We start from the raw sequence: 24,563 nt of genomic DNA on the forward strand, positions 1-24,563 counted from the left end.
GAAATAAATGCAACTGGTATTCTAATGCTACTCCCACATGCAACAAATCTATATATAACAAAAGGTCTTCCAAACTTCAGCTAAAGATCCATTTACCTCAGCATTCCAAATACAACATTCAGCACAACACAAGCATTTTTATAATCTAATGTCGGTCATAATGGTATGTGCCATGCATTTACTTCATGGAGCTTAAAAGGGCATATGAAGTCTTCATTTTTCCTCTCTATATACCTATTTCCAATCAGAAGTAAATCTCTGACAGACTCCTATATTCTCACCAGTTTTCTTTTTTCAATGCAAATAACAGGTCTCAAGTACCTGGATGATTGCTGGGCAAGGAAGGCAATCTCTGGCTTGATAGTGTGGCTGGAATGTTCTGCAGACTAACTGGCTGTAGTACTGAATTTGAATATTCTGGAAACTGAAGAAAGCATAGCACAATGTTTAAATAAACATTCTACAATAAGCTTTTCTTTTGTTTGTTAGATTCCCAGGCTTCTAAGTGGCACTATTCCAAGAACCATTACTCTCAACTGGACAAGAATTAGAAATTACGAACTATTACTTTTTTAGATAATAACCATTTATAACACTTACTACTTTTTCTCTCTGGTTCCATGCCCACTGTACCTCATTTCCCATACAAAATGTAAAATTAACATGTTGCTTTAAAAAAAAAAATGTGTGGCTCAGTCTAGCTTCTGTTGTTTCCCATTGACTAAAAAATCTCACCCTCAAACAGGAAAATAAATCTTAACGCTACAGAAGGGCATAAGGTGATGACATCAAATCAGAACTAATAAAGTCTTAGAAATATCTTCTTATAAAGTCCTCATTCATTTCACAGATATATCCTGGGCACCTACTAGATGCCAGGCACTATAAATAAAATAGGCCAAGTCCCTGTACCCTTGAAGCAGACAATCAACAAATGTAAACAGATGTCCGATAACAAGTACTCTTAAAAACAAACAAACAAACAAACCCAGTGTAACAGGGAGAATAAAGCCTGGGGTAGACGGGTGGGCTACTGCTGTGATAGTAGTGGTCAGGGAATGCCTCACTGTCAGAGCCCTGACTGAGGTGGGTGCTGGGAGTACCTGAGGGGACACAAGGTCATCACTGAGGCAGAGGAGACCAGTGTGGCTGGAGTAGAGTGAGCCAAGGAAGAGAGGTGAGGTTAGAGAGGTAATGGGAGAGGAGAGATCAGCATTTCAGGTTTTTACAGAGTAAAACAGAAGAGGAAAAATCATAGGTGGCTTTAGAGCAGTTAATTAATACATGACTTTCCCCCCGCCCTCTCCTAAGACTGCTCTGGTTTGAGAACAGATTGTATGATGGGGATGGGGGTGGAGAGGGAGGTGAAGGCTTAGGCAGGGTAACCTGAGGAGGTCACTGCAATATCCATCTGATGGCCTGGACTGGGATGCAGAAGTGGAGGCAGTGAGAAGTGGCTAGAAAATAGGTATGCTGCAAAGGGAAAAGGTGAAAAGGTAGAGGTCATGCACTGTTTTCCAAGGTTTTACTTAAGCAACTGAAAGAGTGGAGGGGTCCTTTACTGAGGTGGGGAAGCCTGAAGGAAGAGCATGTGAAGAGACAGGACTGGGAAGAACACAAAAAGAGATAACTCGGAAGGCAGATTTGTGAGTTCTGAGTTTAGGGAAGGGGTTTGGCCTGGAGGTACCAATTGTAAATTGTCAGAGTCTGAATGGTATTTTAAGATACGAGACTAAAAGACTGGAAGAACACATGTGGAAAGAGAAGTCTGTAGCCTAAGCCCTGGGGTCTGCAACCCTGGAAGACCAGTAGAGGAGTGGAGGCCAGCAAAGGAGATAGAGAAGTGGAATTAAGAGAACAAAAGTGAGTGGTGTCTGAGAGGCACGTGTGCAAAAAAGGAGGAAGTGAGTGATTCTGTCACCTGCCAATAAATCAGGTAAGATGAGCATTGAAAATGACAGTAGTAGATTAGTAATAATGGAGGTCACTGGAGACCATGAGAAGAGCTATACCAGCACACTGGGAGGAATGAAAGCCTGTACGAAACCCATCAAACAGGATGGAAGGAAAGAAGAGGAGACAGCTACCATAAACACTAAAGGAATTTTGATCTGTAACCATTTTTCTAACTGAAGTAAGATTCAGCCTGCCTATTTTGAAAGGCTAAAAAGATGATAAAGAGAGGTCCTAACAAGGACTGTATCAACAGGTTATAGAACATATAATACAACACTGAACAGAACATGAGATTTAATGACCGGGAGTTCCTCCTCAGCCATGATAATCTGCTGCCTGGGGTGCTGCCTGGGACGGGTTTCAGTACTTACACTTTCATATGTAGGACTTGAGGTGATGTTTTGGCTGGTCCTTTGGGTAAACCTAGGAGAGTATGACAAGACAGCTTGATTACCCTACAGTGAGAGCACAAATGCAAAAAGATGACTTCCTATGAACAAAATCTAAAATAAACCTTCAGACTGCAATGAAATTTTATATAACAACAGCCATCTGGTTTCAGTGCCCATCAGCTTTTGATGCCCAAATACCAAAGAGAATAAAGACAAAGCACTATCCCATGGCAGTGGTAGCCCCGAGATCCTGAAGTATACATAATAGACTAGTGAGAACAAGCTGTCAGTTTTTCCATCAGAGAAGCTACCACCCTGTCATTTCCTGAAGGATGAGAAGCAATCCAGAGTAGAGGTTAGGAATGAGGTAGGAAGGGCCCTAGTTTAATGTAAGATAGCACGCACACTTCGGCTTGTCTTTCCCACTGAGGGCAACTAAAAAACCTGAACTAAAAAACCTGGAAAGGATGCATGGGACAAATATTTGAGGGCTGATAAGTAAATTGTTTATAGGCTAACTGGGAAAGAAGACTAGATTTTGAGTATCACCAAATCATTGTGAATTTAACTCTCCCCCCCGCCCACCCCTTGTATACCTGAATGCAATGCAGCTTAAAACCCAAGACTGGGCAGTGAGAACAGCCAGTTCCAGGAGAAGCTCTTTTGTTCTCACTCAAGGAGCAGGAGACAGAAATCCTAATGCTCAGAGATAGTGTGGAAATTCCTTTTCCCCTTTTTTCTTTTTCTGTTCTCTCATCCTCTAAACCTGAGGCAATCCCAAAGTGGCTGAAGTGACAGTAGAAGCAAGAGGGACCTGCAGAGGTTTATTCATCAGAAGTCTGGACCCTTCTCCTCCAACAAGTGTAACTGTGATCCCAAGGACAACACAAACACTGTCTTGCTGGTTTTTTTTTTTTTTTTCTTTTCTGTCCCACCACTTGGTCCCAGACACATGCACAGTCAAGGAAATGCATCGCATATAACAGAGCAACTGAATCTCAAGTTTTCTGACTGGAGGAACAAAAAGGCAAATCCTAGAAAAGCAAAGCACCAGAGAAATAACAAAGAGGGAGGAATTCAGAAAAATCTTAAAGTTGTTTATGACATCCTGTGCTCACTCCTTGATCTGTGCCTCTGTGGATTTGATCCCAATCAGGATGCCAAAGACACTGAGAACTAAACACATAGCCATCCAGAACTCAGGGTGGCACACATGAGACAGATCAGAATAGCACAACAAAGCTTTGAAAACATAACTACTTTGGAACCAGCTACCTCCATATTACCAAATCCAGCACAAAGGCAGTAGGCCAAAGTTGAAGCATGAACCCAAGGAGGTTGTTTGCCTTCTAAAATCAAAACAGCCCCATCCTCGACAGGATATAAATAAGAGGAAGTGTATCCTAACATTAAAAATGCCTAGGATACAATCCAAAATTACTAGGCATGTGAAAAACTGGAAAAATTTCAACAGGCAAAAGAAAAGGCAATCAACAGAAGTCAGTATCAAGAGGACACAGATGTTAAAATGATCTCAGATTTTAAAGCAGCTATTATATGAGTGCTTCAACAAGCAACTGTGAACACTCATGCAAAAGAGATGGAAAAATAGAAAGTTGTTTCAAAGAAAAATAAGATATAAAGAAGAGCCAAATAGTAACTTTAGAATCAAAAATATAACTGAAGTTTTCAAAAAAAATTACAGAATGAGCTCCCTACGAAAACGAGGATGACAGAGGAAACAGGCAGCAGAGAAATCCAAGATGGCAGAGGAGTAGGACACCTTAGTTTTGTTGGGTCCCAGAAATGCAGTTAGATAGCTATCAAATCATTCTGAACGCCTGTGAACTCAACCAGCAATCTAAGAAAATAATAGCTGCAACTCTACAAATAGAAAAGAGACCACTTTCTGCAAGGTAGGAGGTGTAGAGAAGTGAATCTGAGGTGATATATTGGAAGATAAACCATGGTGGGGGGGCTCTGTAAGCTGGCTACCCAAAAGTGATAGAGCAGCAGAGCACAAAATCAGGACTTTTAGAAGTCTGCTCTGGTGAGGGACATCCCAGCCTGAAAGGCACTCAGGTGGCAAAGCAGGGCAGAATCTTAGGTGGGACAGTGTATGGTCTCAGAATCAAGGTGCTAAAAGAAGAAGATATGTAGCCATGAATACTTTATTCAGCAAGGCTGTCATTCAGAATAGAAGGCGAGATAAAGAGCTTCCAAGACAAACAGAAATTGAAAGAATTTGTGATCACTAAACAGACCTGCAAGAAATATTAAAGAGGAGGGCACCTGAGTGGCTCAGTTGGTTAAGCATCTGCCTTTGGCTAGCACTGGGATCCTGGGGTCCTGGGCTCAAGTCCCACATTGGGCACCCTGCTTAATGGGGAGTCTGCTTCTCTCTTCTGCCCCTTCTCCCTGCTCATGCTATCTCTCAAATAAATGAATAAAATTTTTAAAAAATCTAAAGAAATATAAAAGAGGATTCTTTAAGCAAAGAACGGGCCCAAAAGTAACACAGACCAGTGACAATATAAAGAAACAGTGACTTTACAGGTAATACAATGGCACTAAATGTGTATCTTTCAATAGTTACTCAGTGTAAATGGGCTAAATGCCCCAATCAAAATACAAAGGCCATCAGACTGATGAAAAAACAAAACCCATTGATATGCTGTCTACAAGAGACTCGTTTTAGAACCAAAGACACCTTCAGATTGAAAGTGAGGGGGTGGAAAACAATTTATCATGCTAATGAACTCAAAAGAAAGCTGGGGTGGCAATCCTTATATCAGACAAATTAGACTTTAAACCAAAGACTATAATAAGAGATGAAGAAGGAAACTATATCATACTTAAAGAGTCTATCCAACCAGAAAATCTAACAATTATAAATACTTAGGCCCTTAACATGGGAGCAGCCCACTCTATAAACCAATTAATGACAAAACTAAAGAAACACATAATAAAATAATAGTAGGGGACTTTAACACCCGAATCACTGCAATGGATAGATTATCTAAACAGCAGAACAATGAGAAGCAAGATCTTATTATTATTATTTTAGCTTATTTTTAAATTAACATATAGTGTATTATTTGTTTCAGGGGTAGAGGTCCGTGATTCATCAGTCTTATACCCAGAGCTCATTACACCACATACGCTTCTCAATGTCCATCACCCATTTACCCTTCCCTCCAACCCCCTCCCCTCCAGCAACCCTCAGTTTGTTTCCTATGATTAACAGTGTCTTATGGTTTGTCTTCCTCTCTGGTTTTGTCTTGAAACAAGAGCTTTAAATGACACACTGCACCAGATGGACTTCACATATATATTCAAAGCATTCCATGCTAAAGCAACATGATACACATTCCTCTTGAGTGGACATGGAATTCTTCAGAATAGATCACATACTAGGGTCACAAGTCAGGTCTCAACCAGTACCAAAAGATTGGGATCATTCCCTGCATATTTTTGGACCATAATGCTTTGAAACTGGAACTTGATCACATGAGGAAATTTGGAAAGAACTCAAATACATGCAGGCTAGAGAACATCCTACTAAAGAATGAATGGGTCAACCAGGAAATTAAAGAATTAAAAACATTCATGAAGACAAATGACAATGAAAACACAATTGTTTAAAACCTCTGGGATGCAGCAAAGGCAGTCCTAAGAGGGAAATACATAGCAATACAAGCATTTATTGAGAAACAAGAAAGGTCTCAAATACACAACCTAACCTTTCACCTAAAGGAGCTGGAGAAAGAACAGCAAGTAAAGCCTAAACCCAGCAGGAGACTAGACATAACAAAAATCAGAGCAGAAATCAATGAAATAGAAACCAAAAGAACAGTAGAACAGATCAATAAAACTAGGAGCTGGTTCTTTGAAAGAATTAATACAAGTGATAAACTCCTGGACAGACTCATCAAAAAGAAAAAAGGAGGACCCAAATGAATAAAAATCATGAGTGAAAAAGGAGAGATCATGACCAACACCAAGGAAATACAAACAATTCTAAGAATATTTTATGAACAACTAACAACTATATGTCAAAGAATTAGGCACTCTGGAAGAAATGGATGCATTCTTAGAGACATATAAACACCAAAACTGAAACAGGAAGGAAGAGAAAACCTGAAAAGACCCATAACCAGCAAGGATACTGAAAAAGTGATAAAAAATCTCCAAGAAAAGGGGGCCAGGGCCAGATGGCTTCCCAGGGGGAATTCTACCAAACATTTATTTATTTTTTTAAAGATTTTATTTATTTATTTGACAGACAGAGATCTCAAGTAGGTGGAGAGGCAGGCAGAGAGAGAGAGAGGAGGAAGCAGGCCTCCTGCTGAGCAGAGAACCTGATGTGGGGCTTGAACCCAGGACCCTGGGACCATGACCGGAGCCAAAGGCAGAGGCTTTAACCCACTGAGCCACCCAGGCGCCCTCTACCCAACATTTAAAGAAGAATTAATACCTATTCTTCTGAAGCTGTTCCAAAAAATAGAAATATAAGGAAAACTTCCAAAGTCTTTTTATGAGGCCAGCATTATCTTGATCCCAAAACCAGACAAAGACCCCACCAAAAAGGAGAATTATAGACCAATATCCCTGATGAAGATGGATGCAAAAATTCTCACCAAGATACTAGCCAATAGGATCCAACAGTACATTAAAAGGATTATTTACCACGACCAAGTCGGATTTATTCCTGGGATGCAAGGGTGGTTCAACATTTGCAAATCAATCAATGTGAAACACTACATTAATAAAGGAAAGGATGGGAACCATATGATCTTCTCTGTAGATGCAGAAAAAGCATTTGACAAAGTACAGTATACTTTCTTGATTAAAACTTCACAGTCTAGGGACAGAGGGAACATACCTCAGTATCATAAAAACCATCTACCAAAAGCTCACAGTAAATACCATTCTTAACAGAGAAAAACTGAGAGCTTTTCCGCTATGGTCAGGAACAATGGAGGGATGTCTACTATCACCACTGTTGTTCAATACGGTACTGGAAGTCCTAGCCTCAGCAATCAGACCACAAAAAGAAATAAAAGTCATCCAAATCGGCATAGAGGAAGTCAAACTCTCACTCTTCGCAGATGACATGATACTCTATGTGGAAAACCCAAAAGACTCCACCCCCAAATTGCTAGAACAGGAATTCTGAAAATGGCAGGATACAAAACCAATACACAGAAATCAGTCACATTCTATATGTTAACAATGAGAGGAAAGATAAATTAAGTAGTTGATCCTAATTACAAATGTAGCACCAAAAACTGTAAGATGCCTGGGAATAAACCTAATCAAAGCAGCAAAGAATCTGTATTCAGAAGACTATAGAACACTCATGAAAGAAATTGAGGAAGATAACAAGAAATGGAAAGATGTTCCATGCTCACAGATTGGAAGAACAAATATTGTTAAAATGTCTGCTACAATACAATCTACACATTCATGGCAATCCTTACCATAATACCATCAACTTTTTTTCACAGAGCTGGAACAAATAATCCTAAAATTTGGAACCAGAAAAGACCTCATGGATAGCCAAAGGGATGTTGAAAAAGAAAACTAAAGCTGGTGGCATCACAATTCCAAACTTCAAGTTTTATTACAAAGCTGTAATCATCAAGACAATATGGTACTCACACAAAACCAAACATACCGATCACTGGAACAGAAAAGAGAACCCAGAAATGGACCTCTATGGTCAGCTAATCTTTGACAAAACTGGAAAGAATATCTAATGGAAAAAATACAGTCTCTTCAACAAATGGTGTTGGGAAATTTGGACAGCCACGTGAAGAATGAAACTGGACCATTTTCTTACACCATACACAAAAATAGATGCAAAATGGATTAGAAACCTCAATGTGAGATAGGAATCCATCAAAATCCTAGAGGAGAACACAGGCAGCCATAACTTCTGTCTAGACCTGTCTCCAAAGGCAAGGGAGACAAAGGCAAAAATGAACTACCAGGACTTCATCAAGATAAAATGCTTTTGCACAGCAAAGGAAACAGTCGACAAAACCAAAGACAACTGACAGAATGGGAGAAGGTATTTGCAAATGTCTTACCAGATTAAGGGCTGGTATCCAAAAATCTATAAAGAACATATCAAGCTCAACACCCAAAGAACAAATAATCCAATCAAGAAATGGGCAGAAGACATAAACAGACATTGCTCCAAAGAAGACATAAAAATGGCCATCTGACATATGAGAAATATTCCACATCACTCAGCATCAGGGAAATACAAATCAAAACCACAATGAAACACCACCTCACAAACCAGTTGGAATGGCTAAAATAAACAAGTCAGAAAATGACAGATGTTGGTGAGGATGCAGAGAAAGGGGAACCCTCCTACAATGTTGGTGGGAATGCAAACTGGTGCAGCCACTCCGGAAAACAGTATGGAGGTTCTTCAAAAAGTTGAAAGTAGAGCTACCCTACAACCCAGCAATTGCACTACTGGGTATTTACCCCAAAGATACAGATGTAGTGAAAAGAAGGGGCACATGCACCCCCATGTTTATAGCAGCAGTTTCCACAATAGTCAAAGTATGGAAAGAGCCCAGATGTCCATCGACAGATGAACAGATAAAGAAAATGTGACACATATATACAATGGAATAGTACTCAGCCACCAAAAAATTGAAATCTTGCCATTTGCCAATGACATAGTGAAACTAGAGGGTATTACGCTAAGCCAAATAAGTCAATCAGAGAAAGATGATTATCATATGATCTCACTCATACACACAGATCAGACAACATGAAAGTAGAGGCAGAAAGTGGAGTAATGTGGGCCAAGCCAAGGAAGGAAAAAAAAAAAAAAAAAAAAAAGTGCTAACAGTCACCAGAAGCTAGAAGAATGAAGAATGCTGCTAGTCTCTAAGAGTCCTGCAGAGAGTGTGGCCCTGCAGATTTCAGGCTTCTAGCCTACAGAAGTATGAGAAAATTAATTCCTGTGGTTTTTAACCACCAAGTTTGTGGTGATTTTTTTTTTTTTTGATGGCAGCCATAGGAAATGAACACTCTCAGCAAATCCCAAACAGAATAAACCAAAAGAAATCCATGTCCAGACATATCATAATTAAGCTGTTCAAAATTAGGGAAAAAAATTCTTAAAGTGTAACACAGAGAAAACAACATATTATCTATAGGAAAACAGTGATGTGAGTGCATATAGACATCTCATTAGAAACCACATAGGCCAGAATAGGGTGGAAGAATGTTTGAAAACTGAAAGAAAAAACAAAACAAAACAACTCATCAAGCCAGAATTCTGTATCCATTGCAAACATCCCTCAGGAACAATGATGAAGTAAAGACATTCTCACATGAAGTAAAAGGAGATTTTTCACTGCCAGTAAACATGCTCTAAAAGAATCGCTAAAGAAAATTCTTCAGAGAGAACGGAAATCATATAAGAAAATAAAAGATCAACAGAAACAGCAAATATTGGGTGGGCTCCTCTTCTTGAGTTCTTTAAAATATACTTGAGGTTGCACACAAAGAGTGTAACATTGTCTTGGGGTTTTTTTCAATGTGGATATATACAATAACTACAATATAAATGGAGGATCTCTAAATTTCATACCTTTTACTTTAAGTGGTAAAATACTGGGTGTACTTGAACTAAAATATTATGTACATTGCAATCCTTAGAGCAACCATTCCCCTCCCTCCTCAACATAAACTACACAGAATTACAGTCAAACTCATAATAGATAAGATGGAATAATGAAAACATTCAAACAATCCAAAAGACTGCAGTAAGGAGGAAACAGAAAAAACAACAACAAAGAGAACAAGTAAGTTACATAATGTTAAACCTAAATCCAAACCTAATTACATTAAATGTAAATGGTCTAAACGTACAGTTAAAGACAGAAATTACAAGAGTACATAGAAAGGCATGAACCAAGTGTATGCTATCTACAAGAAATGCAGTTCAAATATTTTTATTTGACAGACAGAGATCACAAGTAGGCAGAGAGGCAGGCAGAGAGAGAGGAGAGAGCAGGCTCCCCACAGAGTGGACAGCCCGATGCAGGACTTGATCCCAGGACTCTGGGATCATGACCTGAGCCGAAGGCAGAGGCTTTAACCCTCTAAGCCACCCCGGTGCCCCTCAAATATTTTTATATAGTTAAAAGTAAAAAAATGACAAACAATTCACCACACAAACACTAATCAAAAGCAAGCTAGAGTGGCTATATTAGTATCAAAGTAGACATCAGGGCAAAGAAAATCAGAAGGGATGAAAAGGAGACGATACAATGCTTTAAGGGTCAATTCACAAAGAAGACACAGCAATACTAAATGCACATGCACTTAATAATAGAACTTCAGAATATATGAAGCAAATGCCAATTTTACACAATGTTTTCTAGAAATAGGACACACTGTATGATTCTATTTAGATGCCATGTTTGAAAAGACAAACTACAGGGACAGAGAACAGACTGGTGGTTGCTGGGTGTGTTGGGGGGTGGTGAGTGTGGGACAGTATAACTATAAAGAAATGCCACAAGGGAATTTGGGGGGTGAAGAACTACCCTGTATTCTGTAGTGGTGGTTACATGATCTAGACATATGTTAAAATTCATAGGCCCACACACCAAAGAAAAACAATTTTAAATAGGTGAAATTTCACCTTATAGAAATTTCAAAAATAAAATTAATTAAAGCAGAGAAAAAAAAGAAGAAAGCAGGCACGGGAATCAGACCCACTTGAATTTGCAACACCTTTGGGCAGGTTAATCTTCAGCCTTGGTTTCTTCACTTTTGAAGAAATGAGAATGATGGTATATCTACCTCCCAGTCCTATAAGGAGCACTAGTAAGTAATTTAGTCAACCTTACTTATTGTTAGTCTGTTGCCGGATAGTAAGTGGACTGTAAATATGACCTATTATACTTTATCCCACAATCATGGTTTTTCAAGATTCGTTTCTGTTAGAATAATTCCATCACTCATTTGTTCCTTGGTGGTGAACAACAAACACAGAGGGGTGGAAAATTCTCAAGACTCTAACATATTTTTGATGGCTAATTTTGCCTTTCATGTGTGATCTCTGGCACAGTATTTAACCGACAGTACACACATTAGGTAAATTTAGTGCTTCAATTCCTGACACTATTATAGTTTCACTCAGGTATAAGCCCTTCTGAAAACTAGAAAATGGATACAAAAGTCTTAGTCTAAAAAACAAAATATTGATATTACACGTTATCTTTTATTCCAGTGAATTCTAAGAACTATAATTATTTTGATATCTGGATGTTGGGTGGACAACCATTATAGGGTTTCTAATGTATGATCAGCAAAGTACTGCTTTATGATTCTCCTGGGATGCTTTTTAAAACTAAGGAGTCCTGGGTGGCTCAGTGGGTTAAAGCTTCTGTCTTTGGCTCAGGTCATGATCCCAGAGTCCTGGGATGGAGCCCTGCATCAGGTCTCTCTGCTCAGCAGGGAGCTTGTTTCCTCCTCTCTCTCTGCCTGCCTCTCTGCCTACTTGTGATCTTTGTCTGTCAAATACATAAATAAAATCTTAAAAAAAAAAAAAACAAAAAAAACCACAAACCAACAACTGAGGAGTCCTACTACTGAGTCCTACTCAGTACTACTGAGTAGTAGTCCTACTCAGTCCTACTACTGATTCAGAATTTTGGGGGCCAGCAATTTTACTTTTTAATAACCCCCAAGTGATTTTTATGCACACTAAAGATCCCTGATACTACAGATTAAAACAAGCAGCTATTAGGTAGGATTTGATCTTTTTATAAGCTTTGTAGAGACATTTTTATAATTGGATTTCATCTATATAGTCACTTCTCATTACACAACACGATTTGCAGGATAAAGGAAAACAGAATCAGTTACTTTGGATCACATTATTTACTAAGCAACTTCCTGGAAATCTGCCTACAGCATTGCAGCATCACTTGCATCACAGTTATGTGATGGTACCGACCGACTAGTCGTTTACAACACAGCCACTGACACTATTCTTTCCCAACACATGAAGCTTTCCTCAGTCCCCTCCTTCCCTTTTGTTTCTCTTTCTTCCCATTTTGATTCTTCTTTATTATTTCCCTTCTCTGCCTCTTCCCCCCATTCCTTTTAAGTAGAAAAGTAATTCAGTCCTTGAGTACAAACACTGGGCAACTCTAAAAACATGTCTAAATCCACTGATGTGAAAACCCATGTATTTTTATCAAGATATGCCAAGCTATGGTGAGTGAAAAACAAATGAAAGGTTCACAGGGGTATGTAGAGTATGAGTATGCTGCATTTAATAAAGGAGGAAAAAAAATCATATTCATTATTTACTCAAAGACAGTTTGGAAGGACAAGTAAGAAAGTGGCTACCAGGGTAGGAGCAAGATGTGACATAAGGGGAAGCAATGGGGTGGAGTGAGATCAAGTACTGTCCTTGCAGATCTTTTTATATCATTTTGATACCTGAATCATGGAAATCCACTGTCTATTACCTAAAATACTACATTTAAAAGGAAAAAAAAAACAAAACCCAGCCTTTCATACAGAAAATCCAACTTCTGTTTATTTTTTGCTATATCTAGTGTATCCAGCTTCTCCTTGACCTTAAGGGAATTGTGCCTTTTTCCGTTTCTTCTGCATCCTTCTTGTTTCTTAACACAAAGAGGCAAATGTTTACATTATTTCTTACTGTCTTATGCAAATGTAAGAAAGTATACATACATTACTTTGCACACTTTTTCACTTCATCATAATATATTGGTGATTGTTCCTCACAGAGAGTCTACTTTTGTCCCTTGGTTGTGTAATAATACATTGTGTAGATATTTAGGCCACAGCTGATGCATAGTTGAGTCATTTCCAATTATTAGCTATGCCCAAATGTTGTCAAGAATAATCTTGTGAACCCCTCATTTTGCATAAGCAAGCATGAATTCCTAGAAATGAGATGGTGTGTTCAAAGACAAATGCATTTATAATTGTAACAGATATTACCACTTGCCCCTCGTAAGAATTGCATAATTTTATGATAGCATCTGTCTTTCCACAGCCAGTAAAGTCCGTTAACAAACATTCAGACTCTTACCAATCTGTGAGGTGAAAAATAAAAAGTCACTGTAGTTTAATTTATACTTCCACAATTTTAAGTAAGGTTGAGCATCACTGCCTCTGTTTATGCGCCATCCATCTCTCTTTTCTGGTGACCTATCAATTCATCTGACCTGCTTCTTCACAGCTTATGAACTTGGGCCGTTTCTATTCCCTAAATCTCAGCCTCTTCTCCTGTAAAATCGGCATAATGACAACAGCATAGATGCAAGAGTTTTTGCAAAGATTAAATGGAATAAACAAACACAGCTTAGCAAAGTGCCTGGCACATGGCAAGTGCTCCATAATTCCTGTGGCCATTTTTTTGTTTTACCTCCCTTGTCATTCAGTTCCCCTTGTTCTTCCCCCACTTCCTGTTACCACTGAAAAATAAATAATTTTTGGAAGGCTTACCACCTAGACTGCTGTATTAGGGGGTACATATAGCATCTCAAGGAATCTTTGCAAGAACCCTAGGAAGTATTCTCAGAAGAAAAATGAAGGTTCACCCTGGTGAGGTTTCTCATCCAGGGTCACACAGCTGGTAGGAAGCAGAGCTGAGATTCTAACTCAAGACTGTCTGATTCCCAACTCTCTACTTTTCCTCTTATGTCATGCTTTCTTAAATATAAGGAATCAGAAGAAGATGGTATTACCTCTGTGGTATTACTGGACATACTTACAAGGGTGTTTCCATATTTTCCAAGGCTAGCAAATCCACCTGTGGACGAAGACTGGGGTTCAAGTTGTTTGTTACGGCAGGACTTGGAGAGCTAAAATCTAGAACACAAAATGGACTTGTTTGGCTTTAAAAACATTTTGTCATTCAGTTATTCTGCTCAATTTTCCACATTAAAAACAAAACAAAACATATTTCTGCCACCATAAAATCATTTCCTCAAACAGAAATTAAAGGACATTATTAAATGGTAACTGGAAAGAGAAATGCTGCCACAAGAAAAGGATGTTGTGAAGGTAACAAATGTTATACTGGGTTTTCTGAAATCCCAAACTGATCTAGAATGGAAGGAATTTTGTGTGTCTTGTTCTCTCAGGTACAAAAGTAAAAAGCCAGGGCATATATGGAGCTCTACTCTCTTCTCCCCAAGCTCTCTACTTCCTATAATCCGGAGACACCCCAAAGTAGGAAAGTCTCAAAGGTTGGGTAGCTATACGGTGGCAGACAGAGGATTTCAACTTGGACTTCTACCTCAAAAACCTGTGTTTTTTTTCCTCCACATTTCACCACCATGTAGGTCTGTCCTCCTAATTCCTGACTTTCTCTATCAGCATCAAAAATATTCCCTTACCTAATGCATAGCAGAGAAACCCAAAGGTCATAGTGTGTGGTACAGAGTGGTTTTAAGTTTGGCCATGATGTTGAACCACCTCTAAAAAGTAGACCAGGTGAATTTGATGAGATTTTAAGCCAGAGGATGAGTTTCAGGATCCCCCTCCCATATATCCCACTTCTGGGTTTGACCCAACCATTTGCACATCTCCTGATACAGTTCTCTGATATTCAAACGGACTTCAGTCCTTCCCAGGTTGCATTTAATCATGAAACCAAGCAGAACTGTTTCACATCAAGCTCTTCTGCTGGTCTGAAAGGCCCATGTGCTTATTTACTTAAGTCTGAAAGCTGAGCATTCACGGTGTTGAGTTCTCCCAGAGTGGCCCTAGGCATTGGAGGACTAAGCCTAAGGTCCAAGAGATCACAGGATGGGGCAGAAGGTTCACTGGTAGTCTGAAAACAAACAAAAACACAATTCAGAAAAAAATGTCAGGTGGCTTTCTCCCCAGGGACTTTTTTTTTTTTTTTAAAGGAAAATCCTATTTGGATGCATCTCGAAGGAGAACTCTATTCAACAGGCAGCACTCGTACTAATAGCATCTCACCATCTACGTGAGTTGCTGCTTAATCAAACAATCTTTTTAAGACCTCTCACTAGTAGCTTAATAATATCGAGTTGTTAAGGCAAATACCACCAAAACCACTCCAAATTGTTAATAAATGTCTCCTCTGTTTTAAGACTTGTTTTAAGTAAGCCTCATTCCCTACAATTTGTAAAATGTTCAATTGTTTTTTATAACATTTCTGTTCACTTACATTAGCATCTTCCCTCTGGTTCCTATTCTGCTCCAAAATCCTCTGTTGGTTCCGAGTGAATCTGTTTGAGTTAGAAAAATGTAAGTATTTGAAAGAAAAAATATATGAACATGCTATAATCCTTAACAAATTATTACCATGCAAATATTCAGGAACAAAGATAATCAGCCTCATCCCCACTGATTCCCAATAAAGTATGTTAATAACTTAAAAAAAACTTCTTTCTATTTTATACGGGTAGTAATGCCTTTAGAGAAAACTGTGAGAAAATGAATATATATTAAAAACTAGTAATAGGGGTGCTTGGATGGCTCAGTTGGTTGAGCATCTGACTCTTGATAATTGGCTTGGGTTGTAATCTCTGGGTCATGAGATCAAGCCCCACATCAGGCTCCGTGTTGGGCGTGAAGTCTGCTTGAGGTGCTCTCTCTCTCCTCTGCCCTTCCCCTCCCCCACCCCTGGCTCATGCGCTCACTCTCTTGCTCTCAAATAAATAAATGAAATCTTAAAAAAAAAAAAAAACTAGTTGTAATTCCATCACCTAGAAATGGTCCCTATTAATAACACGATGTATTTCCTTTCGGTATCTTTTTCTGTAAATTAATCTATTTTTAAACTTATTTGCGATTATATTTCACATAGTTCTGTATCCTAATTCAGTTGTGTTGTGAGCATTTCCCAGTTATTCAGAAATGCAATTTTTAGTGGCTGCATATTTTACCTTATGAACATAGCACACATTTAACTACCTTTTTTTGGGGAAACAAACAACCAACCAAACAGATTTTATCTATCCATTTGAGAGAGAAAGAAAGAGAGTACACATGAGCAGAAGAAGAGGCAGAGGGAGAGAGGGAGAGGGAGAAACAGACACCCCACTGAGTGTAGAGTCCAACACAGGGCTCAATCCCAGGACCCTGAGATCATGACCTGAGATGAAGTCAGATGCTTAATCAACTAACCCACCCAGTGTCCCCACATTTAACTACTCTTAAATATTTAACTTGTTTCCAATCCCACCATTATAAATACTGTTCCATAAAAATTCAAATACATTCAACCTATTTTCATTGTTTCTCTTGATATTTATGATGCCTGGTATCTACTAAAAATATTGAACTTTACAATTTTACATTGCTCATACACTGGGAATAAAGAGAGGCAGATAAATAAATGAATAATAGCTTTGAAAGAATAGTGAAGTTGAAGGCAGTAGTCCAAGGATCAAGTGTCAGCTTTATTATCACAAAACTGTAGGATCGTGGATGTAACTTCTGATCCTCAGTTCTCTACCTGCTAAAAGAGGATAGCAGCATTTGAAGCATTTCCTCAGGAAGTTATTTTCAGGGGTGACCCCTAGGAAGATAATACAGGTGGATTAATGCAGAAATGCTTTGCAAACTAAGAGTTGCCTTAGAAACATACTAAATTAGAACATGCACTTAGGTTTAAGGATTTTTCCCTTTCTAAAACACGTTTTTTCCTCCACCTCCTTATGGCACTAGCTTCTTGTACACTAGTTATGTGCTGGGTATGAACCACCCTCACAGATCAACCCTCGAGTAACAAACTTCTGTTTTCTTATTTGCACAACTCTTCTCTAGATGTAATGAGCAGAGATTTTAGGGGATGCTGGAATAGGGCAAATGTATTTTGCACATGGATGGATGAGAATCTTTGGGGGAACAGAAGGCAGACTGTGATGAACAGAATGGAGATTCCCACCTTCTGAGATATCCATATGCTACCACTGGAACAGTGAATGTGTAAGCTTGGAAGGCATATGGAAGGTTGCCTTAATAGGAAGACCTTAATAGGGAGATTAGCCAGGACTGTACAGATGAGCAATGTAACCACAAAGGCCCTTAAATGTGAAGAGACAGGCAGAAGAGGAAGCAAGAATGATACAATATTAAAAAACTCAGTGAGACGATGTTGGCTTTGAAGATGGTGGAAAGGAGTCATGAGCCAAGGAGAGTGAGCAGCCTTGAGAAGTTGCAAAAGTTAAGCAAATGGATTCTCCTCTAGAGCCTCCAAAAACGAACGTACCCCTATTGACACCACGATGTTAGCCTGGCAAGACCCATTTTTGGACTCTCACCAAACTGTAGGGTAGTATGTTTATGCTGTTTTGAACCACTAAATTTGTGATGATTTGTTACAGCAGCTATAGGAAACTAATACACCAAGACTATGATCTTTTCCAGAGGTAAAACATTTTTCTCTGAAGCTTCAGACTTAAGTGTTTCTGTCCCACAGTTGACTGCAGTTGCTTTTGGCACACATGGTTCAGAGCTGAACCGGAAGGGGCCATTCACAGAAGGAACCCAATCTCTTGATATCTAGACATTCCCCTTCAGAAGTTATTAGTCCATGGTCTTAATGGTTTGTAATAGAATTCGCCAAAATGAAAACCAGAAGGCAGCACTCTGCTGACAGCCATGTGGTCTTCCTGAGCTATCTTCCCACTTAACCAATATTTATGCCGCACAAAACAAAAGGCAAGAAGTTGAGTTTGTTCAGTGCTCAGACAACACTGGTTGCTGGGCTCACATGCTCAGTCAATGCACAGTCATCTTTTCATATGAAGGGCCTGTGGTCTCTGATAAGGTAGTACATAAGAGACGGTGAAGGAAAAAACTCATTTCACAGCTACTGGTTTTATATCACTGATTCTCTTGGTTCATTTATGGATCAACAGAAAAATCTAATCAGTAAGTTAAATGCCCCAGTGGGATACTAATGGGGAGGAGGGAGAAATTAATACTTAATGAGTGTCAACATGCTAGCACTCCCCAAGGTACTTTTATATACATTAATTCATTTAGTTCTCAAAACAAAAATGAAACCCTGAAAATAGGTAATAGTATCCTCTTTAACCCACCGAGCCACCCAGGTGCCCCTAATACTATCCTCTTTAATACACAGGAACAAATTTAAATCTTAAAAAGGTAAGCAGTTTTCCCAGAAATCAAGATTTGATTCATAAAAAAAATTTTTTTGAATCCAGCCCTGTTCCCCTATTTCCCTTATGAACCACTAAGTAGGGTCCACACAAGGGAAAACTGTCTCACCCACAATGCCAACATCATTCCTATTGAGAAATGAGGATCTAGAAGAAGTGTGGGGAGCTCAGATGCTCTAGAATTACTAGGACAGGAAGTCCTAGGGATAGTTTTGGAAATAGACCACAAGACTTGCCTGGAGTTATAGGGCTTCCCCCCCTTCTTTTTTCAGGTTCTTAATAATGGATCTTTGGGTGCATTTATGTATACTGTTTTATACAATATTTTAAAAGCACTGAAATAAGTTGTTTTATATAGGTAACATTGTTAATTCAGAAAAAAACACACCAAAAAAACCCTCAAAAAAAACAAACAAAAAAAGATTTTGTTAGCTCAGATTCATTTGCTTTAACTTATTAGGAAACTTTCAAACCTATAGGAAAGTAAAGAGAACAATATACTGAACACACCCCTCTATTCCTCAGCTAAGTTTGATAACTATGTATCTTTTGCCATATTTGCTTTATGTATTTTTTTGCTGAAGTATTTAAAATTATGTTATATAAATTTATTACATTTATATTAAATATATTGTTTATTTAATGTAAATATATTAAAATATATAACTTTATGACATTTCATCCCTATTTTAGAAGGTGTTCTCCAAAAATAAAGACATTTTTCAGCTTAACCACTGACTTAACCATTATAACTTCCCCCTTAAGCACTTAATATTAATTAATATTCCACCCATTCAAATTTCTCCCATTAGCAGCTAAATGTTTTTTAATATTAGCGTGCTCAAAGTAGGATCCAGGCAAAGCCCACATACCACATTTGGTTGTTGTTCCTTTATTTTATTTTAATTTTTTTTAACCTTTTGACCCCCGTCTCCCCATTCCTCTCACCTCCCACCTCCTGTGTCTCTAGCAAGCACTACTGAATTCCTCTGTACCTACGAACCTGGTTGGTTTTGTGTTGTTCTTGCTTTTCTTGTTGTTGGGATTTTTTTGTTGTTGTTGTTAGATTCCACATGAAACTATATTTTTATACATTAAGACAGAGGAAAAAGGGGCACCTGGGTGGCTCAGTGGGTTAAAGCCTCTGCCTTCAGCTCAGGTCATGATCTCAGGGTCCTGGGATAAAGCCCGCATCCTGCTCTCTGCTCAGCAGGGAGCCTGCTTCCCTCCACCCCCCTCTCTGCCTGCCTCTCTGCCTACTTGTGATCTCCGTCAAATAAATTAATAAAATCTTTAAAAAAAAAAAAAAAAAGGAAAAAGTCACCTGTCAGTCTAGGCATGCCCCAGCTCCTGGTGGGGAGTGGGGGGTTGGATGCTGACTGCTCACTCTCTTCCAGGCCTGTGTGCTTTTCTGTAGCTTCACAAACCCTCCGAGCTCCTGCTCTGCATCTTGTCCCATCTATGCCCACTCATTCTGCAGTACTCACCACACCTGCACTTCCTCATCAACACTCCCCTCCCTCCTCTCCACTTGGATTACATCTGGCTGATACTCTTACCAAGCAGACCTCCTGCACTTTGTTTCACTGCACTTATTTCAATTTCCAAGTGTGTCTATTTGTACTTAAAGGTGTTTTTCTGACTTAGAGCCTTGTCTATTCCAATAGATTATAAGACTCTTATTTTGATGAATGAAGGAATTAGAAACAACTAAGATGCCTAATAAGTGAACTGGGAAAGACATAGACTATTATGGAGCACTTAAACATAACAGCTTATCAAAAGGAATTCAAAGCACAGACCACAAAGATACTTGTTACACGGTGAATAAAATCGAGAGAAACAGAAGCATACATTCTTTACATGATCACAACTATTAAAAAAGTAGAAAAAAGATGAAAACGTTAGTGACAAAATGAGGACTTAAAATGTTTGCCTTCATAGTTTTCTGAATGGAAATTAAAAAACAACAACAACTATGCTCATATACAAAATGTCCTCACTACTGCTCTGGTGTTGTACAGACTGTTTTCTTCATATACAATGTCCTCCCCTCTCCTCTGCACTGTTCTTTGTTCTTGTCCATCTTGAACTTAGGATAAACCTTACTCTTACTGAGATGCTGTTTATACCGTTCATCTGTTTGCGTCTACAATGTGCTCATTGCAGACGTTATCAGGTGAATAAGATCCAGGCCCTGCTGTGGTCAGATGTTTATGCTGCACGAGAATGCCCAAGAATGCTCCCAGCACTGAGTAGACGTGCCCTTACTCTTGCAAGCCGTATCACAACCTCCCAGAAGGCCAGGACCACATTCCTTCTCTTGGAAGGAAGGCGGTCTTGATCTTAACTGAGTATTTACCCAGCAGGTACTCTTACAAGAATGCTGAGTCACTGTGGAAGAAACTACAAGTGGGAGAGGGTGGAGAGGATGCACATCAGCTCACCTCTCACATCCAAGGAGGGCATTATTCAAATCCTCATTCACTTGAATTAGCTCAACGGTAACATCTTCATTCTCCACCACTATGAGCAGGTCCATGATCCTCTCCTGCATCTCCCGACCTGTCTTATAAAGTTTCTGTCAAAGAAAGGAAAGACATTTCGTTTTCCACACTAGGGAAGTCCTATTAAGAACTGATGCACCGATGCGTGTATGCTGGTTGATCACGTCCCCCGTGAGTCACCTATAGGAGATTACCAAAGTATTTAATTATGTAACACTGGTCCTTCTTATCAGAAGGCGATGAGTTAAGTTACACATGATTATATTTTCCTCTAAAAACCAAAATAGGTGTCATAAGAATACTACGGTACACTGCACAGAACACTAGACTAGAAATTAGAACTGGTATATGGGAATTCTAGAGGTACTGCTTACAACTGCAGAATATAGAAATCACCTGTTTTCTAAATCTCAGTTTCCTCATTTGATAAATGAAAGTTATACTGGTTGCCACATCTACCTCAAGGGGTGACATAAAAAGCAAATGAGATATGAAATGAGGAACTCTAGGACTATAAAGCACTACATAAAACACAAAATGCTTATTGTCACTATTAGTGATAGAAGAAAGTAGTAGTTAAAATACATTTATAGTGGCACAATTTTCCTATTACATTTTACTTAAATAAATATTTAAAGTTTACAATTACAGTATCAGATTCCAAGGTAAACTGAATGAAAATTAAAAAAAAAAAAAAAAGAAAGTCAGGGATACTATCCTTGTTAGGACTACTGGGAGTCACTGCATTAAGCCAGGACTGCATTCCCCAAACTAGCTTTTCCTCATAAGCATCACGGCACCTACAGCTGACACACTGATTCAGAATCTCCAGGGCTGAGGCAGGTCTGGGAATCTTTTTTTTTTTTTTTTTAAGTAAGCATCCTGAAGTGTTTCTTATGTACACTGACAATTTGAAAACTGCTGCCTTAAAACTTATATCCTTATAGGCAAGCCTGAGGAGCATATAACTAATACTCATATTTCTTCAAACCCACCCCAGCTAGAATTTGTAAACATAATAGTCCATTAAGGTGAGGCAAGAACACCTTCAAAATGAGAGTGACAGAACTTGCTAGATCACCAGACTATTCCATTATCTGACTCGTTTCCCCTCAAGAAAGACAGACAAAACCATTTAGAATCTCTAACCATCTATTACAAGAGTCCTGACAGGAAATCTCTAAATAAACCCATCAGAGCATTAGTCACTGACATTTGGACTGAGAAATAAAAGCCACTATCCTCTATAGAATCCTAACAAAAATATTTAGAAGACATTGGGAAATGAAAAGCAAAAAAGCAATAAAGACAGATAAAGGATAGATTCTGGTTTTTGTAACCCCCATCTGCTGCTGGAAAAACTGTCCTATTTGCTAATGACGTGGCCACTATCAGCAGAAGTTGGCAAACTTTTTTTTTTTTTTTTTTTGCAAACTTTTTTCTTAAAGGCCCAGATAGTATTAAATATATTCTGTTTTGTGGACCATATGTTGTCTGTCAGAGAACACAACTACCCAACTCAGCCATTATAACATGAAAGCAACCTTGGGTAATATGCAAATAAGTGGGTTTGGCCATATCCTAATGAAACAAAGACAGGTGGTAGGCTAAATTTGGCTTTCATATGGTCTCCTGGAATAGTGCAGAGAGAGCAGACTTTAGACTCAGTACACCAAAGGCCACTCCCATATGCGTACCTGACATGGGATTTATCTAGTTAAATTTTAGATTCGGTTTTGTTTTGCTTTTTACACATCTATAAAAAAAAGATAACAAGTATCTTGCAGGGTTGTTTTAAAAATAGGAAATGGGGGGGGGGGGACCTGGGTGGCTCAGTGGGTTAAAGCCTCTGCCTTCAACTCAGGTCATGATCCCAGGGTCCTGGGATTGAGCCCCACATTGGGCTCTCTGCTTAGCGGGGAGCCTGCTTACCCCTCTCTCTCTCTGCCTGCCTCTCTGCCTACTTGTGATCTCTGTCTGTCAAATAAATAAAAAAAGAATCTTTAAAAAAAAAACAGGAAACGGTAAAGTTGAAACCCCAGGGTGTCTGGCATATAGTGAGTAGTCAATAAATGTATTAATGATTGCATAAGGAAGTATCACTGGAAAGTTAACTAGATAGTTAATACAACCCTGTAATACACCTTTACTCAGGACCCAATATTATTCCAAGGAGAGAAAAAAGAACAGCATTTAACATAACCCCCATGATGAAGGGGAACTTTCCCATTACCGAGTATAATGAAATTGTTCTTGCTCACTGGCAGCCTTGCTAGAGCAATGTCAAGATCAAGGAAATACAAGGGCTGTTAGATGCCCGTGACAAAAATGTAGAAATTAATTTGAAATGAATTTGCAGCCAACATCAATAGCCCCCGGTCACAAAAAGACCCTCTCTTTGCCCTCTCAAAAGACAGATGGAATGGAAACATGAAAGGAACACCCCATTTCTCAGCAGGTTTGCAGAGCAGAATTTGAAACACCTCTTCAAAAGCCAGCCCACTCTGATCTCTGCAACTGATGTGTCTCAGAGGAGGGCCACGCCACCTGGAAAGAGCCTAGATCAAGCACCATGAACCAAGAGGATGGGTCAGAAGATCCCCCACGGCAGGCACCTGCAGGGCTGTGGATGCGGGGAACCAGAGGGGGAGAGAGTCAAAACAGAGTAACAGCTGCTGGTGCATATGTCCTTCACAGAGCCCCTGGAATTGCCCCCCTTAAATACCATATCAAAGCAAAGGTAGGCTTCTCAGTTCAAGGAAATTTAACAATCAATTCAAAAGTCTTTGGAGCAAAACAAAAGAGCTCATTAAGGGCTTCTCCTCCTGACATCCAGATGGCTCTTAGTCTTCCACGGAGGACCCAGGAATTAAGGAAGGAGGTCCTTTTGCACTTTCAACTCCAACTGTAAGCAGCCCACTTTCAGCAACACAGTGAAACTCGATAAAAAGAAAAATAGAAGTGCCTGAACATCTTCCCTGAAAAAGAAAACGGGAAGAAATGTGTTTCTTGCAAGCCTTCTCTGGAAATAATATCTGCATGGCAATACTCTTATTATCAGCCCATAACATATTTCCTCCCTCTCTGTCCTCCCTATCCAGACTGCAGGAGCTCCAGAGAACATCTTTATCTGAAAAAAAATTAAAAACTACCCCTCCCAACCTAAAACTGAGCAGTTCTCAGCGACACTTGCTTATAGTCCTTTCCCTTATACAAATATCAGCTGAATAAATTAATGGTCAAGGTTATATTCAAGGGGCGCCTGGGTGGTTTAGTGGGTTAAGCCTCTGCCTTCGGCTCAGTTCATGATCTCAGGGTCCTGGGATCGAGCCCCGCATTGGGCTCTCTGCTCAGCAGGGAGCCTGCTTCCCCTCTCTCTCTGCCTACCTCTGCCTACTTGCGATCCCTCTCTCACTGTCAAATAAGTAAATAAAGTCTTAAAAAAAATTATACTCAAAAAGATCACTAACTCAGTAGAATCTTGATCCTTTTTCCTAATCAAATATTATCAAAAC

The 24,563-nt window shown here is 39.2% G+C and overlaps 1 protein-coding gene across 3 annotated transcripts in view; it reads right to left on the reverse strand.

Moving 5' to 3' along the window:
* The window catches only part of TOM1L1 (target of myb1 like 1 membrane trafficking protein), a 57,261-nt gene that overhangs the window by 4,932 nt on the left and 27,766 nt on the right, over positions 1 to 24,563 (reverse strand). For all 3 annotated transcript variants that reach the window (XM_032872022.1, XM_032872021.1, XM_032872020.1), the window contains exons 8-13: positions 20,989 to 21,122; positions 15,577 to 15,637; positions 15,096 to 15,213; positions 14,150 to 14,246; positions 2,328 to 2,379; positions 322 to 424 (exon numbers count right to left, since the gene is read on the reverse strand). In XM_032872022.1, coding sequence (XP_032727913.1) covers positions 322 to 424; positions 2,328 to 2,379; positions 14,150 to 14,246; positions 15,096 to 15,213; positions 15,577 to 15,637; positions 20,989 to 21,122 — 565 coding nt within the window. The remainder of the gene's footprint in view (positions 1 to 321; positions 425 to 2,327; positions 2,380 to 14,149; positions 14,247 to 15,095; positions 15,214 to 15,576; positions 15,638 to 20,988; positions 21,123 to 24,563) is intronic.

Source organism: Lontra canadensis, unplaced genomic scaffold, assembly GCF_010015895.1.
Source record: "Lontra canadensis isolate GAN:19392208 unplaced genomic scaffold, GSC_riverotter_1.0 scaffold43, whole genome shotgun sequence".
NCBI lineage: Eukaryota > Metazoa > Chordata > Mammalia > Carnivora > Mustelidae > Lontra > Lontra canadensis.